Consider the following 19,741-nt stretch of genomic DNA (forward strand, 5'->3'; position numbering starts at 1 on the left):
TATACCACTGTAAGTGTCCTTGAACCTTTTTGGAATGGAGTGGTATAACCTACATATACATAGATGCAGACATACATCTTTATGAACTTTTGAAAATGTAGTGCTTTCTAGAAATTGAAATGCAGCATGTTAGCATCTACCTATCCTAGCTCCCCATTCAAACATTTATGAAAGGCAAAAAATAAAATAAAAAATAATCCAAAGAAATTATAAAATTCAAATAAAACAACAATAACAAAATAACTGGCACTAGGAATGAAATCTAAAGTTAAGTCCAATGCCAAGTCTTGGTATAGCCCCTGAATACAGCATCCTGGGAGAGTAGACAGAAAATATACCCTGGAATAGCAGAATATATGTTTTCAACAAATGTTAAAAAATTCAGTCACCTCTCACCTCATCTGTCTACTAGAATACAGAAATCAAACAGATTCCTACATTACTGTAGAACTATTTTCTGAAATGCTCCCCTCCCCTCACTTTCCCTTTGGGCTTTTAGATTAAGAATTTGACAATGAGAAAGCAATCATGTAAAAGAATTGGTAGTAAACACTGAAACTACTGAAAAACCGAGAGAAATAAAACAACATAACTACTGAGTATGAAGCCAAAAGAGGGGTAGGAGGGAGTCCCATAAACTGAGCCTATAATTCCTAATTAAATTTATAATTGTTAAAATTGGAAAGGCAGGGAGAAATAAAAGCATTTTAAATTCCATGATATACATCAGAGTAGGGAAAAATATATCTTCCAAATCACTGTAAATGAAAAGAGCAAATATATACAAAAGACATAAACCAGTCAGTGAAACAGCTGTTTTTTACAGTCTCTAACTCACCACAAAATATAAACAAAATGACAGAATAGGACTGAACTCATCAGTATTAAAACAAAATAAAGATCGTTTTGCTCTACCACTGAAGTTAGACTGAGTTAGAGAAGAAATCCAACTATGTCTCTTACAACAGTGAGACCAAAATCAAATTACATAGAAAGAATAAGATCAGAAGGATAGAACAAAATATGTCAGGCAAACAAAAATAAGCAGAGGTGGCACTGATCTTAAAGGAAAAGTTCAAGGCCCTTTTATATTGAAGCAAAGTGAAATCCATATCTATGTTATAATAGTCCTGGGCATTTATGAGCTGATTAACATAACATCAAAATTTATAAAGCAGCCGTAGCCAGTTTGGCTCAGTGGATAGAGCGTCGGCCTGCAGACTGAAGGGTCCCAGGTTCAATTCCAGTCAAGGGCAATACCTTGGTTGTGGGCACGTCCCCAGTAGGGGTTGTGCAGGAGGCAGCTGATTGATGTTTCTCTCTCATCGATGTTTCTGGCTCTCTATCCCTCTCCCTTCCTCTCTGTAAAAAAATCAATAAAAATATATTTTTTAAAAAACTTCTCCTATATACTCCTTAAAAAAAATTATAAAGCAAAAAACTATTCGATATGTAAGAAGACAGACACAGAAACACAACTATAGTGAGGTACTAAAATACTAATATCATCTATGACAGAGCAAGTTGATAAAAATAAGAGAATATCTCCAGGCAGTTTAAACAATGCAATTAGCATCCAGCCAGCATGGCTCAGTGGTTGAGCATCCACCTATGAACCAGGAGGTCACAGTTTGATTCCTGGTCAGGGCACATTCTCAGGTTGCGGGTTCAATTCTCAGTGGTCCTGCAGGAGGCAGCCAATCAATGATTCGCTCTCATCATTGATGTTCTCTCCTCTCTCTCCCTCTCCCTCTCTGAAATTAATAAAAAATATTTTAAAAAATACAATCAGTAAAACCGAGTTAGTAGATGTAGCAACATTTTATACCATAGACTTTCAATTCCACTGGTTTAAAAATGAGCACATCCCAAGGCATAAAGAACATTAATAAAGTTTATACAATATAATGATATAAACCACATTTTTAATAGGGGGAAGGGGATGCAACAAGAATAGGACCACAGATGTTTAAGGATTATTCACCTTACCAACTGTAGATAAGTTTTTCTACAGACCCCGGGAAACAAGGATGTGTTGCAAGGAGAAACACAGGATGTAAAAAGATCAGAGATGCCTCCATTACTCAGATGGGTCCATTACTCAGAAAGAAAATACATGTTGAGAACAGACAAAGGACAGGAGATACTTTGATTTGGTTGCTGTGCCTGGACCCGGGACCCTCCCGGAGTTTGCCTCAGGAATGCTGGCCATGCTCGGTCCCAGGACTGGGGGGAGCCGTTTTAAAAGTCATAGCAAATGAACCACCTTGTTATTGGACTTCAAGATCCTGGAAGGAGACACACGGACACCCTGCAGCCCTCACCCTGCCTCCCTCCGCCCTCACAGGTAGCCTTTCTTCCTTATCCATATGCAATCAGCCGGCTAGGAGGGGCGGTTAGAGCAGATGTACAGGATGAGCTGCTGCTCTCCCATCCTGCCGGCATTATTGGAATAAACACGCGGTTATGATTCAACCTGTCTCTGCTTCATTTGGCTCAAGTAGTGACAGGTGGCCCCAAAACTATGATGACAAACCCTTTTGCTTTTCACTGTCCCATATGGTAGCCACTAGCACATGCGGTTATTTACATCTAAATTAATAAAAGTAAAACTAAAAATTTAGTTCCTCAGTCACAGTAGCCACATGGGGCTATTTTGTGGCTTCCATATTGGACAATGTAGATATTTCTATGCATTTATATTTTCACGGAAAACTCTACTGGACAGTGCTGCTTTTAGAAAATAAGAATTCATGATAAAAAGTGGGGACCAAATAGTTAATATTCAATACACATAATTCTCAATAAAAATATAAAACACTAACATACCAGGATAAAAATGCAACAAAGACCTGAACCAATAATTCTTTTTTTTTTTAATCCTCACCCGAAGATATTTTTCCATGGACTTTTAGAGAGAGTAGAAGAGAGAGGGAAAGACAGAGAGAAATATCAACGTGAGAGAGACACATCGATTGGTTGCCTCCTGCACGAGCCCCAACCAGGGCCTGGGCCGAGGAGGAGCCTGCAACCTAGGCACACACCCTTGACCGGAATCAAACCCCAGACCCTTGGGTCCACAGGTGTACACTTGATCCACTGAGCCAAAACACCTAGGCAACCAACAGTTCTTAAGAAGAAAATACTAATTTTATAAAAGCATATGAAAAATATTAAACCTAAGCAACAAAATAACATTTTTAATCATCACGGCAATAATGATGAGATCATAATTGCTTTATGCTAATGAGCGTGGTGACATGATCACTTGTAAACCCCTGAAGGCAAATAATAAAAACTTGGACAAAATCGTTGCAGAAATCTCCCACTCAACCATCTAGCTGTGGTTCTTGAACCTGGCTACACGTTGGAATCACTCTGGGGACTTTTTGAAAAATGCAGTGCCGGAGCCCCAAGCCCACAGGTCCTTCTCTAATTGGCTTGGGATGGAGCCTGGGCTTTGGTGTTGTTCAAGCTTATGGAGAGTCTGATCTGCAAACCAAGTTGACAGCCATTACTCTAGAGCAGGGGTCCTCAAACTTTTTAAACAGGGGGCCAGTTCACTGTCCCTCAGACCGTTGGAGGGCCGGACTATAGTTTAAAAAAAAAACTATGAACAAATTCCTATGCACACTGCACATATCTTATTTTGAAGTAAAAAAACAAAACGGGAACAAATACAATATTTGTATTTGCATGTGGCCCGCGGGCCGTAGTTTGAGGACCCCTGCTCTAGAGACATAACATCAGGGTCCAGGAACAGCAGAAATCCGACCTGATGTGGGACCTTCAAAGCAGGCACTTATGCCCACTGCTTGGCCTACGGTACGCAGCTCGCTGGCAGCCTGCTCACCGAGGTCCCAGTATATCCACGTGGTGGGCACTCGTCCAGGAACGGATACTCTAGGTGTCAAGGCAGAGAGAGGCTCAGACAGATCCCTGGCCCCAGACACACGGAGCAGCTGGCTTATTATGCGCTTTCATGAAAAGAACCAAAGTTGCATTAAAGGAGGGGTGGCATACCTGCGTGGTCCGAATGGCGGGGGTGTGGCCACAGCCACAGGCAGGGATCCTGGAGAGCAGGCAAAGCCACGGCACTTCTCATTAATGCAGGAACCGGCTGGCTCCCCAGGTAAAAACCAAGGGAGGAGAAACAGAATGGAGTGAGATGGTCCTGAAATGACTAAGAATAAGATTAAGAGTGTGTGGCATGGGGTGTTCGTGCTCACTACACATGCGTTATCTAGCTTAACACTTGGAGTGGGGGAAACGAGTTAAGTCCAGTTATCATCCTAATTTTATAGATGATAATGCTTTGCTTTGGACAGAAAGTAATTACATTTCCAACACTTTTTGCTTTATATGCTTTGATGTTACACAAGTCCATTCATGAGGGTTTAAACTCAAAGATACAGACAACAGATTGGTAGTTACCAGAGGGAGGGCAAAATGGGTAGAGGGGGTCCCCTGTATGGTGATGAGTGGAAACTAGACTTGGGTGGTGAGCCCATCATAATGCACACAGATAACCCATTATAATTTGTTTTATCTGAAAATTATATGCTGTTAGTAACCAATGTTACTGCAATAAAAATAAAGTAAAAAATGTTTAAAAAAACAAATGCCAAATAAAAAATCATAAGGTTTTGTGACTACTATATCTTAGTAATGGGATGTGCCTGGTTTAATGTAAAAGGGTATTTTATGTATCATTTACTGATTTTTTTGTCTTGACCTCTTACTTTGACTAAAATATTGCTACTTGTTCATTTGTGTGATGTTGCCTTTGATGCTTCTGTAAGCATTTCTGTTTATGTACAGCTAACTTTTCTAAAGTCAGCAGGTAATCTGGGAGGGAGGCAGGGAGGGAAGGAGAGAGGAGGAAAGAGGGGAGAGCGGCTAGATAGAAAGGAACAGAAACTCAATCACTGTAAGAGGTTTTTTAATATATCAGTATGAGTAAGTTGAAAAAAAAAGGAAAATAAATGATTTGATTAATACGATTGAATTCATACACACCTCAAATTTCTGTGCCTTACAAGGAAAACACCTTCTTTTGTATACTCATTCAGAGTAAAACTTACCATAAACCAGGGATTAAATGAAGCTTCTTTTTCCAAAGAAGTTTATCCACCAAAAATTTAGAGCAAATCTCACACTAAATAGTGAAGCTTTAGAAATATTCTTTAAAAGTCAGAAGTGGATAAGGACGCCCACTATCATTGCTTCTATTCAACATTGTATTAGAGGTTCTTTCCAGAGCAGTTTTCAAAAAGAAAAAAAATGAAATAAAAAAGAAATAGAATAATAGAAATGGAAAGAAAAACCTTGTCATATTTTGTAATATTATCTGGATGGGAATCCTGAAATTAGCTACAAATATATTGTTAGAATTAATACACATGATATTTATAGAAATGAATCACATTCTATACACCAGTCACAGAAAATAAATTTCTTAAAAGAATTTTCTATTTACAATAACCAAATAAAAGGCAGATAGACATAAATCTGACTAAAGATAATTATACAACTGTATAAAGGAATTAAAGAAGAACTACACAAATGAAGCATGTTTATAGAAGAAAGGGAGATCCAATATAAAAAGGAAGACAAGCCTCCCCAAACTTATGAATTAAATGTAATTCTAGTAAACTCTAAGTAAGTGCTCTGTAAAGTTTGATAAACAAATTCTAAAATTACTTCAAAAGAAAATGTGAATAGCCAAACTAATTTTAAAGACTATCAAAGGACACGACTTGTCTTACCATGTTTTAAGTCTTATCATCCATGGATTGCAAATAAAAGAGTAACATGGAGAGCCCAGATCACACCCATGCACTGATGGAAACAATACCCGAGAGGACTGGTCTCCCAGATTAGTGAGGAAAGGGATGCGACCACTGGACATACATCTGAGTCCTACCCCACACTGTGCACAGAGGTCCATCCCAGGTATTGCATAGGCCTAGATGGGAAGAGCAAAAATTTTTTTTTTAAGAAGGCATTTAGAATACTATCTGGAAGACTAAGAATTCAGAAGACATAAAAAGTACAAACCATAAAAAAAAAGATTGACACATTTGGCCACGTGAAAAAATATTTATTCATTGAAAGTGAACACTTTTAAAAGTGGAAAGACAAGAGGCAGCCTTGGAACAGGCATCTGCAATACACACGGTGAACAAAGAATAACCAAAATATATAAATAAATACTGCAAACTGATATCATTTAATTAAAACTAGGTAAAAATAGGTAATTCACAGAAGAGAAGCCATAAGTTGCTAATCATCTTATAAAAAAATGTTCAAGCTTACTAGTAATTGGAGAAATTCAAATTAAATACTACAATAAGTTTACACGAACAGCCATTGGGCTAGCAATAAAATGACTGTCAATTCTGCTTTGTGGGTGAAAATGGAAACGTACTCACATGTTGGTGAGGGCATATTAGAGTAACCAATGTAGCAATATCTGGTCAAGTTAAGATCTGTGTACCTATAACACAGCAATTCAACTTCTAGACATAAATATTTTAGCTGCATCCTTTGTAGTAGCAAAAAAAAAAAAGTGGAAACAACTTTAGCATTCATCAACAGGAGAGTGAATAAATTGTGGTATATTCTTACAATGGAATATTATATAGCAGGGAGAATAAAAAAAACAATCTACATGGATTAATCCCACAAATATAATGTTGAGGGGGAAAAAGCTAATTGTTAAATATACTCAGTAGAGAAAGTCCCCGACTTAAATGATTCAACTTACAATTTTTCTAACTTTATGATGCTGGCACAGTGATGGCCATTCAGTACAAACTGGCTAGGCTTAGCTTTGATGTTCAGTAGGCTAGGGGTATTAAAAGCATTTTCAACTTAAAATGGAGTTAACAGGATGTAACCCCATTAAAAGCCAAGAAGCACCCATATAATATGAAGTTTAAAATCATGGTAAATAAACGTATATATGGTTTAGAGATAGAGACATGCACCAAAGTCTATCAAACTGAGGAAGGCATTCTCTATTCCTGAATTTTTATCATGAATGACTGTTGGACTTGTCAAATGTTTTTTCTGCATCAACTGATGTGACCATCGGTTTTTCTTGTTTAGCCTGTTATTACAGTGGATAACATTGGTTGATTGAAACATTTAAAAAATCTTGTCATCCCTAGGTTAAACCCCATCTGATCATGGTATATAATTCCTTTTATGGATTGCTGAATTTTATTTGCTTGTATTTTGTTAAGGATTTTTACAGCTATTAGTATATCCACGAGTGATATCCTGTAGTTTTCTTTCTTTAGACTGCTTGTCTAATTTTGGTATCAGGGTAATAATGGCCTCATGAAATAAGTTGGGAAGTATTCCTTCTTTTGCTATTTTCTGGGAGAGACTGCATAGAATTGTTGTGAATTCTGTAAACATTTGGTAGAATTCTCCAGTGAAAGCGTCTGGGCCTGGAGATTTTTTTTTCAGAATTATGAATTCTGTAATTCAATACACTTCTTCAATTTCTTTAATACACATATAGAGTTACTAGAGGCCCGGTGCACAAAATTTGTGCACTCAGGGGGGGAGGGGTCCCTCAGCCCGGCCTGTGCCCTCTCGCAGACTGGGAGCCCTCGAGGGATAAGAGTGCCTAAGCCAGCAGTCGGACATCCTTAGCACTGCTGCAGAGGCAGGAGAGGCTCCTGCCACTGCCGCTGCCCTTGCCAGCCGAGCCCAGCTTCTGGCTGAGCAGCGCTCTCCCTGTGGGAGCACACTGACCACCAGGGGGAAGGTCTTGCATTGTGTGTCTGCCCCCTGATGGTCAGTGCACGTCATAGCGACTGGTCATTCTGCCATAGGTCAATTTGCATATTAACCTTTTATTATATAGGATTCAAATTACCTATCCCATAATAGGTAAGTTGTGGTAGTGTGTGTTCTTGAGGAATTGGTCCATTTCATATAAGCTGTCAAATTTAGGTATATAGTATTGTTTGTAGTAGTCTCTTATCCTTTTGATGTCTACAGAGTCTGTAATTTCATCTCTTGCTTCATTTCTAATATTGGTAATTATGACTTTTTTTTCTGTCAGTTTCACCAGAGAGAAGTTATCAATTTTATTGATCTTTTCAAAGAATTGGTTTTTTGTTTTCTTGTTTTTTGTCTATTATTTTTCTGTTTTCATTTTTCTTGACTTTTAATCTTTATTATTTCCTTCTGCTTGTTTTGGGTTTATTTTATTCTTTTTCTAGGTGCTTGAGATAGGAGCTCATTGATTTGGGAATCCTCTCTTCTAGTGTATGGATTTAGTGCTATACATTTCCCTTGCAGCACTGCTTTAGCTGCATCTCACAAATTCTGATATGGTATATGTTTTTAAGATTTTTGTATTGATTTTTAGAGAGAGAGGAAGGGAGAAAGAGAAACATGGATGTGAGAGTGGGACATTGATTGGCTGCCTCCTACACACACCCTACCAGGGATCAAGCCCAAAACCCTGGTATGTGCCCTGACCAGAAATAGGACCTGCAACATTTCAGTGCACAGGACAATGCCCAACCAACTGCGCCACACCAGCTGGGGCTGATGTGATGTATTTTAATCTTTTCCAGTTTGTTATATTTCTTTAATTACCTTGAGAATTCCTCATAGACCCATGAATTTAAGAGAGTGCTGTTCGGTTGACAGATGTTTGGAGATTTTCCAGTTATCTTTCTATTATTAACTTCTAGATTCCAGTGTAGTCAGAGAACAAACTTTGTATGATTTCAGTTCTTTTAAATGCACTAAGGTGTTCTTTTGATGGTCCAGGATATGGTCTGTTGTGATAAATGCTCCATGAGAACTTGAAATGAATGCTTATTGGGCTGTCACTGGAGGGAATGCTCTATAAATGTCAAATCCTATTGGTTGATGATGTCGTGAATTCTACATCCAGGCTGATTTTGACACATAGGGTGGGAAAGGTAGAAATGATGCCTTATTAATGCTGGGTGAACATGGAAGTTTAGAGTCCCCACTAGGCCTCCACTGAGAACACCTTTGCTTGGAGGGGAAGGGGCACTCCTTTCTCCTCTGCACAGGGCACCCCCTGACACCGCAAACAGATGGTAGAAGTCCTGGGTCTCCTCAGACCTTCTCTGATGCCACTGATGGGAAGGGGAGGCGGTGCCTCATTACTACCAGATAGGGAATGGAAGTCCAGGCTAAAGTGATCCAGTTATTGTCTACAAGCTTTCTCTCCTGCTAGGCTGCCGCCTTCCTTGTAGGTGGAGAGCGCAGGCTTTTTGTTGAAGTCTTTGTTGATGGTACTGTTGTTATATTGTAAATCAGAACACGCCTTAATCAATAAGCCAAATTTATTTGGAGTCCCTTTCATTTTCGCTAGCACTAGCAGGCCCAGAGGAACTCTTGCTTCTCAAATTCTGGGGCCCAATATGGTGGAAGTCTTCCTTATTTGTACGTTTTTCAGTTCTTTGTTTTCCAAATTTGGAACGAGACTTCCGGACCTTCTGAGAAAAAGTCCTGTGTGCTGGGACAGGGCCATGAGACCATATCTCAAGGCCTGGCCTGGCGCCAGCACTGACAGCTCTGTCTGGGGGATAGTTGATGGCCTCTCTGGAATGGGGAGTATCTTATTTTCCCTGTTATTTAAGCAAGCAAATGTTTACAGAAGCCAGGATGGCAGGGTTAAAATTTTAAACAGCAGTTTTTACCCAAGATAGAGGTTACTATGCTTCACTAGTGCTAGTGTTTGAGGTCGCAGCTCTTCCAGCACCCAGTTCAGGGTAACTGAGGCAAAAGGAAAACCAGCCCTGTGCTGTCACTCAGGTCCCCACATCTCTCCTCTCCCTTTCACCTCTCAGTCTTCTTATGTTTGCTTTATATGTAATTTCTAGGATTTTAGCTGTACTTAGTAGGAGAAACAAGGAAAAGTGCACCTCCTCCACATTGTCTGAAATTGTAACTGTTATATCTTCTATTGCATCTAAAATACTTCACAATAACTTTTTAAAAGATGAGATGATGCAGGTGGGAGTAACTATTCATTAAGATTTTGGGGGCACAAGGCCCCCTCTTCTGCTTTCCCACTTTCCCAGAGGGGACTGCCTCCCTTTTCCGGCTCAGCCTGGTCCTCCTCCCCACATCCTGCCCCCATTCCCTCTCACCAACCCCAAGAAAAGAACTTTGTCCAACTCCTACTGAGAACTGGGCTGTGGAAGACAGATGACTGCAAATCCTGGTACATCCACATGCAGTCAGGGAGGAGTCATTAATGGGGGTTTAGATATGTTAAAATGGGAAGTCATTAGAGGGTTTTGTTATTTAAAATATATAACAATTGGTACAGCACTGCTGAAGGCTCCTGTCCCCAGGAGTCCTCTAGCATAGAGGATTCCAGAAGAGACCATTTACCAACCCAAATATTTCAACAACCAGGATAATCCTTCTGGCACATCAGCTGAATGCCAGCCTTACCTATAACTACTCCATATTTTCTTTCTGCAAATACTAGTAGCAAGTAGGGAAACCATAAAGATGATTAAAGTTGTTTAAAACATTTCTAATGGCAGGCAATACATGATCAGAGTCAGGAAAGGGTGAATTAAAAAATATCTGATACTTTTTATTCCTTGATATTGCTAAAGCTAGTCAAGAACCATGAAAATTCCATTAATTAACTCTCTTTGAGAGATGCAGTTGATATCATGTTTGGCATAGCTAGGTGCAACTCTACAATCCTTTCATAATCAGAAGAATAAAATATTTCAACTCCCTAGAGTATACACTAATGTTATAAATGGACACAGTGAAATTTCAAGAGCACAATCCCAGTTGGATATATCGAAAAATCATAGGGTGGAATAAATGGTGATGGAAGGAGACCTGCCTTGTGGTGATGAACACACAGTACAGTGTTCAGAGGATGTGCTGTGGAATTGTGCACCTGAAACCTGTATAATTTTGTTAATCAGTGTCACCTCAATAAATTCAATAAAAAGGAAAAAAAATAATCCCAAAGAACAAAAATCACATTGCACATAGCAACGCAGAGATCCTGGGGGCTCTGCCATCAGATCTTTCAGGCAGGAAGCAGCTGGAAAAGTCATTAATGGCTGTGGGGAAAACAAATTCCTTTTCTAAAAGTTAAGAATAACTTAGATAAAAAATAAACACTATTCAGAGAATCACGAAAGAAATTGATTGAGAAAATTAAGGCATACAGGACATTCTTTTGGAGGTAGATGGGTGTGCAAGAAACAGCCAGGATCCATGGCCAGGTGAGACACAGGAAATGGATGTGATCAGAGCAAGGTTTCCATGTTAGTAATGGTGTACTTTCAATGTCAAGTACTGGTGTACTTCCGGCCCTGAGGGATTGGAGGGAGGATGGGTTTGGTGTTGGAACCTGGGTGACTGATGAGTGATATCGTGTGTCTTCTGTGTTGCAAAGCCCCTTTTTCAAACTGAAGTGACATCTTCTTTGGTGCTATAAAACATGAAGATACAGTACATATAGTTAACACCTTGCAACACTATACAAAGAAAATAAGCATTACATGATGTAAGCACCGGAATATTTAGAATTATAACAAACACTAAAGAATATATGATATCCAAACAAGAAAAACAGAGGGTGAGGTTCAGAATATACCGTGTGTGTGATTGGACAAGCCTTGGGCTGTGTAGACTTGCACAACGACCAGGAGGTTGCTGCAGCAAGCAATTCCTATGCTGCTCTTCTATGCTGCTCCTACCTACGGTAACAGTGACCTGCATCATATTCTTTCACAATGACGCCTAAGTAGGCTTAGCATGTGCACACGCGTGTGCGCGCACACACACACACACACGCCTTGTAGTCCTTCTTAGAGAAACCTCATCTACCACCCTCTAAGGTTGTCTGTTTGCCAAGGATGAAGACTCCAAGGATGAACCATGGAGCCAGGTTCCTTTGAGGACTGTATTAAGCAAGAGGAGTTTGGACGATAGAGACTGAAGGCAGACGCATGGTGGCCATAGAAGAAGCCAAATCCTCCCTGGGGAGAAAGCAGTGGAGTAGAGACTGAGAAAGTGAGGCAGGGCATTCTAATGGGAGTGAGAACATGGAGGGACCTATATAATAAGATCTCTATGTCATAAGATCAATGAGAGTGAGAAAAGTATTGGAGACAAAAAATATTGCCATTTAAAAAATGGTAACAAAGATTTACAAACCAGTATACCTGACGCTAAACTTTACCAAATTGGAGTTTATTAAAGAAACCAGAGGCCGGTGCACGAAACTTGTGCACAGGTAGGGTCCTTAGGCCTGGCTGGTGATTAGGGCCGATTGGGACCTTCCGGCTCCCAGCTAGGGCCTCCCTTCCCTGGCTGCAGGCAGGGGCCTTCCTTCGTTCCTCTCCACACCCTGGTGGTCAGTGCACGTCATAGTGAATGATTGAACTCCTGGTTTCCCGAACTCCCGAGGGGACAATTTACATATTAGGCATATATATATGGCTTGCATATTTAGAAAATACTATAATGAGAGATACGTGTTGAAAAGGATTTGTGAAGGAAAATTATTTCTGATGAACTTAATTTCCCTTTTACTATGGCAGAGGTCAACAAACTATAGCCCATAGGCTAAATCTGCCTGCCATTTTCAAAAAGCCCGTCTTTTCATGCAAGCCCACTTTGTCCCCAGCTTTTGAAAGCAGCCATGCAGAACTGGGCCCCTGAGCCAGTTCAGAGAACCTTCCCTTCCTCTGTGCGGCCTCCCCATGCTCGAGCACAAGCTTAATAAAATCTGTCTGAAAGCTTCTCTGAGGTTTCCTCTCAATTTCTACCTTAGGGAACCCAAGAATCCCAACATGGGTAACAGAATCACACACCATGTAGACTTTGCCTGGAATTGAGTCTCTAGAGACTTGTTACAGGATACTCTTCTTAGCCAAGTCCTGGGTCCTATTTTAAAAAATTTTTTATTTACTGATTTTAGAGAGAGGGGGAAGGGAGAGAAAGAGAATTGATTTATTGTTCCACTTATTAATGCATTTATTGGTTGATTCCTGAATGTGTCCTAACTGGGAATTGAACCTGCAACCTTTGCATGTCAAGATGATGCTCTAACCAACTGAGCCACCAGGCCAGGGCCACTGGATGTTACAGTGACCATGACAAAGGTATAAGTGGCATGCTTGCTGGCTTTATAGAAATCTATAAGTAGTAAATATGGGTGATGAATCAAGACCCAAAGTGATCTTATCAAGCTAGAATGTGGGGCTAAAAATCCTATATAATAAAAGGCTAATATGCAAATCAACCAAACAGCAGAGTGACCGGTCGCTATGATGTGCACTGACAACCAGGGAGCAGATGCTCAACGCAGGAGCTGCCCCCTTGTGGTCAGTGTGCTCTCACAGGGGGAATGCCGTTCAGCCAGAAGCTGGGTTCATGGCTGGCAAGTGCAGTGGCAGTGGCAGGAGCCTCTCCTGCCTCCGCGGCCGCATTAAGGATGTCTGACTGCCGGCTTAGGCCCGCATATCCCCCGAGGGCTCCTGGACTTTGAGAGGGCGCAGGCAGGCTGAGGGACACCCCGCCCCCCAGTGCATGAATTTCATGCACCAGGCCTCTAGTAAAATAAAAAAATGAAAATGAAAGTTGCATTTACATTTTAAAAAATCAAGTCCGCATATAATGTACAACAGAATTGCTGGTTTGGCAATTCATGTGAAAAAGATGTGAGTGTTTAATAGACCAACAGCCAATAGTGTGATGTGATTGATCAGAAAACCACCAGTGAAGGACCTCAGGTAGACGGCAGACCAGAAAGCGCCAGGCCCTCATTCCTCCAGGGCAGCATTAAATAAACAACTGGAGACCAGCTAAAATAACTTCATAGGAGCCCTGAAAATCAGTCAAAGGCCGACAGCAACCAATGAACGCCCAATCAAGAAAAAGCCACATTAAAAAGGTAAGAAATATCAAGGTAATTTTATAAATTGTCTCACCTCCTCCCCTGGTGGGTTGAAGTACAGTTTAGAGGAAGGCCTGGTCCCCAGTTCCCCCCTGAGAACCAGAAGGTAGAGCAATGTTCTCACCTGTCTGGGACTGTCTGGTGACTGTGTGACTAAGCTGAGTTCAAAGTGATACAGTTGGAATCTCAGTCTAGGGGAGCCGCAGGAAGCCATGGAAACCACAAGGGGGCGATAGATGCACAGATGCCTGGGTCAAGAGTTGACTAATTGAGGAATAAATAGAACAGCTAAGAAGCAGGAGTCTCTTAGGAAAATTAAGACATTTTTTAAAGCACCTGTGTATACTGAGGAATTGGGAAAAAGCCCATGGAAAGTGCATGTCCAGAAAAGGACTGGAAAGACCCTAAGCCTTCATGCTGGGCTGATCCTGGGCCCTGCTAATTGGCCAAGGTCTCCCCCTGCACAGAACCAGTCTGCAGACTTGGAAAGGAGGCTGCTTTTTCAAATGCCCAACTTTCAACAAAAGATCACAGGACATATAAGGAAACAGGAAAACATGGCCCATTCAAAGGAACAGAATAAGTCTCCAGAAACCATCGTTGAAGAAACTATCACAGACTTCTGCTGCGTGTATAAAAATTTACAATCATAATACCTCGTAGGTATCTAGCACTTTGCTTCTTACTTACACCATATTCATCTTGTCTGGTCCTATATTATGATATTATACATTATATTATAATATATATATTACAGTAATACGTAGAATGTAGGATATTACTATATTTCTGTAGGACCGATATTATTATTCTCATGGCTCATACATGAACTGATTTGCCCAACAGCAGACAATAGTAGAAATGGAACTAGAACCCAGGTCCTCTGATTCCTAACCCAATGTTTTTTCCATGGCAACAGCCCCACTTTGCTCTGTTTGGCCAGGCTACTAGTAAGTTTGGAACAAGGATACAGGCAGAGGAGAACACACGAGATGGGACAGGTCGAGGCACTCTGTCCAGTGGGAGCCAGGACAGGATGGGCTGTGGTGACATGCTTGGTCCAGGGCCCCTGGGTACTCTCAGGTACTAGAGTGACAGGTCACAGCCTTTAAGGGGTTCCTAGCATACTTCCCATTCCTGTATGATGACATGAAGTGTCTACTTGAGAATTTGGGATTATTTCCTGCAACTCTGGTCTTGGGACTCTAATCCTTATTGCTTACACCCTCCCTCATGTGTAAAATCCTTGAAGATGTCTTATCTCGGCCAGCGATCCTGAATTTAACTACAGCTGAGGAGGGAATGGGTTAGAAGATGGCTGTTTTAGGAACCTCTTCCTTCCTCCATGTGTCCTCTTGTCCCTGGCAACCTAACAAGTCTATATTCTGTTTCTGGTTCCCCTGGTCACCTGAGCAAGCAGGGATCCTCACTTGCCGCTTCTGGACTCCGGCAGAACATCCCACCCCCACCTCAGGCTACAGACAGTGGCTCCGTCCTGGCCTCCAGGTCCTAGAGAATTCCCGCCATCTACTCGTTCCTCCATCAGTCGCGCACAGAACCCCAGCTTCTATCCCAACATGGGGTTACTTTCCCATTTGCCCATTTTCATCTCTAACGCTTCAATTTCCTCACACTGTTCAAGGTCTTTACTCACTGTCATTTATGAACATTGCACTGAGCCCAGAGACAAAAATGCAATGACCATATGTCTGCACATGAAGATATGCATTCACATGTGTGTTGGGGAGCAACGGGCAAAAAGTGTGTGAAGTGAGGGGGGTGAGTTAGACTGGGCCAGATCCTTCAACCCTAACAGCCTCGGCATTCTCCCAGAGCAGCCAGCAGCCTGAAACCTTCCATGCTTCTCTTCACCTTCACTCAAAGGAGCCCCGCTTGTCAAAGGGGGATCCCAAGTCATCTCTCCTCCAGAGAGCACCTGCCCCTCACCCTAGAAGACCCCTGCAAGTGGTATGGTCAGGTGGGGGGGGGCAGCAGCGTCCACTCTAAGTAGCTGTGTGACCTTTCTGAAGTTTGTTTCTCATGTATAATGATGAGGCAAATAACCCACCCTACCTACAAGGAGAGGTGCTGACTTAAAACACTCATTTAGTTTAAAAAAATCCGTAACAGCCAGAAAAAGGGTAAGCAATACATATAATTATAATTTTACTATTTATATGAGAACCAGTTGTAAAACGACTCCTACCTTTAAGGGTCCAATCTTCCTTGATATCACGTATTTCTGGAGGCTTAAAAGGCAAGTCTTTTAACCATGGACAAGACTGAAACAATGCAGAGTACTTCCCAGCATGGGTATCCTTGTTGCTGAAAATTGAAAAAATGAATGATACCTGTTAGACGAAAAACTACTAGTGGCCACGCAACCTATGCCCATGACTTCACCGGGTTACCTTTATCAAGCCCTGTCAGGAGTCTGCGAACAAGTCTCTGTGGAGCTCAAGTTTTCACTGGTATCTGTAGCAAGACCCTAGATAGCAGCTGACATAAAGTACTGTGTAGATCAGCATAAACTTCTCATCTATTATACAAAACATAACTGAGGACATTGGGATAGGTGCTGGAGTATAAAACTAGATCGGTAAGGCACAGGCCCTCATTTCTAGGACTTTACAATCAAGTGCAACTTATGTACAGTGGCTCCTGCTCCTTCAAGGAGAGAGAGAAGGAAAGCATGTCAGGTGGCCTGACCTGGACCACACATTGGGCCCGTCTGACGCTAGTTTGGGGACTGTGATTTCATCCGGCTCTTAGGATAAGGTGGGGGTGTGGACTGGGTGCCTGAAGTTCCTGCGTCTGGCAGTGCACTTCCTCCCGCCCTGTTGCTCTTCTTGCGCGAGTCACCTGCTCCGTGGCTACCTCTCAGGGGAGGCAGCCCTCCCTTCGTGGCTCACCCAGCAGAGCACTGTGAGTGGTTGAGCTTCATCCACAGCAAGATGGAACGTTATTTCTTGTATTGATGAACTAGCATGTCTCCCGTACTTTGTAAACTGTTTATTTTTCCTCATTTATCCTTTGAGGATGTTCGTGTTTTCCATATCAGTTTGTGTGAACTCTTTATATACGGAATGCCAACTCTTTTGTTGTATTTTAAAGAGCTTGCTGTTTTCCTTTTAATTTTATTTTGAACCTAGAGAAACTTAAGATGTTTAAATCATAAAAAATATATTCATCTTTTCATCTGTGATTTTCTCTCATTTCTGCAAAAAATATTTCATTAACACTTTAATCAACCTACCGTATGAATATAATTAAAACTAAGTCATATTATACAGAAGGGCTTATTTAAAAAAAGCAATACTCACCCCAATTTCTTTCTCCTGAAAGCCAACCATTTCTTGACCATGTCTGTGCTTAGATGTCCTGGTAATAACCTTCTGATTTCTAAATATGTTACTAACATTATTGATGTATCAGCTTTAGACACACCTTTGGGAGACATGGATTTCCACTCTGACTGGGAAGGGTTTAGCTCACTTAATAACACTCCCCCGACTTTTCCTCCCAGAACAGTTCTAACCTATTTTCAGTTGCTCCATCTGTCAGATCTTCATCTTCACGTATCCTATTTAATACCTCCACCTCTTGTTCCATCAACAACAGATGGTATATATTGACCTTCCACCTCCACGTCCTAAACTTTGTCCTCAGAGTTCCACTTTTCACTGTCAATGTTAAATTTTAGATTTAGCCGAAGGCTGAGTTAAAATGTTGAAAATTAATAGATTATTGTTTACTGCAGAGGCCAGTAGTTGGCTGTGATTATTCTTTCTCCTCTATAGTTCCACGTAATGATTCCTATCTCTGCAAAAAAATACGTTCCAAGGATCAAGTTCAAGTTGACCTCCACTTGCTCACATCCCACATTTATACACATATCTGGCAGTAGCAAAGGCTGATAGCAATTGAGTCTGTTCAAGATAAAGCCTGCCATTTAAATGTCAACCAGGATGATATTGTGACAAAAATGGGTAGAAGTCTTGATGAGTCTTCAGGAGTTCGGGGCTCTACTGCTGGAAGCAGAGTTAGCTTTCTGGGCCTGTCCTCGACCCAGGAGGAAACGTAGTGGGTGACACATCCAATGTGGGCCCAAGCTCACTGCCTGTGTGATGTTTGAATGGCAAGCAGAGGCTGCAGCTCTTGGGTGGTAGTTCATGGCTGGAATCCAGCACCGGCTTTCCTGGAAAGCTCCCATCCAGCTGAGCACGGACACCTGCCTTTGCTGGACCTGAGCTCCCTATCAACTATAGCAAAGGCTGGGTGACGCCAATATTCCTACCCAGAGATAGTCCAATCTCCCTGCACCCAGGGGTTCTGCTTAGAAGTTTTGATTACTTGTTATCAACTGATAGTAAAGTTGAATTGCTTTCTTAATGAAGGAGATCACTCTTGGACTGAGCTCTTGGGTCTTTTGCTAGACAACAGCGTTTGGAACCTCCTCAGAGTGCTAGGCCCCTTCCGGTCGGACACCCAAGCTCCTAGAAGCTCTTGTTTCCCAATGTCTTGCTCACACAGGAAGCACTTCCTAGAGAAGGATAACCTTGGCGAGACCAACACTGTCAACACCTGGGTTTTCCGGTGACTGAACAGCTCTACTCCTGGCAGTGGAGAAATGCCGTTAAGCCAGGCCTGGGATCTTCTCTCCAGAAGTATAACTAGACTGAGTCCTGCCCCTTAAGTTCAGTCTCAGATGCATTTATGTTTTATGGGCTAGACCTTTTATTCCAACCCACAGAAGCATAAAGATGTTCTTCCCTCTTTAGTGAAAGACAATAATCCATAGTTTATGGCCAAATTCCTAAGAATATGAATGTAGTACGTTGAAGGGAACATAGAAAGAAAGTAGCAAGAAAAATCTCAGTGGGTTTTAGTAATAGATATGGTACTAGTTTTCTAGGTTTGGCATAACAAAGTGCTGTGAACTGAGTGGTTGAAATTTATTGTCTCACAGCTCTGGAATCTAAAAGTCAGAGATCAATGTGTCAGCGGGGCTGTGAGGGATAATCAAGTCCAGGCCTCACCCCTAGCTTCTGGTGGTTTGAGGCAATCTTCTATTTCCTGGGCTTCTGCATCACCCCAGCTCTCTCCCTGTGTGTCTGTACCAGATTTCCTCTTTTATATGGACACCAATCATATGAAATCAGGGTTCACCCTACTGCAGTATGACCACACCTCAATTAATTATACCTGCAATGACCCTATTTCCAAATAAGGTCACACATTCGTAGGTACTGGGAGTTAGGGTCCCAACATATGAATTTTTAAGGGACACAATTCAACCGGCAACACATGTTGTGATTTTTGGATATCTTTTCACTTAAAACACACATTAAAAAAGGGATAACAGAACAAGTTCTGCCTTTCAACAATTACTTTTCCTTTGTATCAAAGCAAGCATGAAGTGAAAATGCTCTGAAAGAAAGTCAGAAGTCAAACATGGTGGAGTTGAAAGACATATCAGTATCACCATATATGAAGGGTCAGACTTGAGTGACAAGTCCCTGTCACCAGGGGCACAGGTGATGTATACATAGTCCACTGCAGCCTATTAGGCATTTTTTTCCTTCTGCTAAGGACTGAATGTTGTGTTCCCTCCCCAAAATCCATGTGTTGCAATCCTAACCCCCAATGTCACAGCATAAGAGGGTGGGGGGCCTTTGGGAGGTGACTCTGTCAGGAGGTGAAGCCCTCGTGAATGGGATCAGTGCCCTCAAAAGAAGAGACACGAGACAGCTTGCTTCCTCTCTCTGTTTTCCGCCCTGTGAGGAC

The 19,741-nt window shown here is 41.5% G+C and overlaps 1 protein-coding gene across 1 annotated transcript in view; it reads right to left on the reverse strand.

Moving 5' to 3' along the window:
• Positions 1-11,230: 11,230 nt before the first annotated feature.
• LRGUK (leucine rich repeats and guanylate kinase domain containing) overlaps positions 11,231-19,741 on the reverse strand; it is a 105,978-nt gene continuing 97,467 nt past the window's right edge. The window contains exons 19-20 of the mRNA XM_023753544.1: positions 16,161-16,279; positions 11,231-11,482 (exon numbers count right to left, since the gene is read on the reverse strand). Of these exons, the coding sequence (XP_023609312.1) occupies positions 11,340-11,482; positions 16,161-16,279 (262 nt within the window). The 3' untranslated portion in view covers positions 11,231-11,339. The remainder of the gene's footprint in view (positions 11,483-16,160; positions 16,280-19,741) is intronic.

This window comes from Myotis lucifugus, unplaced genomic scaffold, assembly GCF_000147115.1.
Source record: "Myotis lucifugus unplaced genomic scaffold, Myoluc2.0 scaffold_46, whole genome shotgun sequence".
NCBI classification, from domain to species: Eukaryota; Metazoa; Chordata; class Mammalia; order Chiroptera; family Vespertilionidae; genus Myotis; species Myotis lucifugus.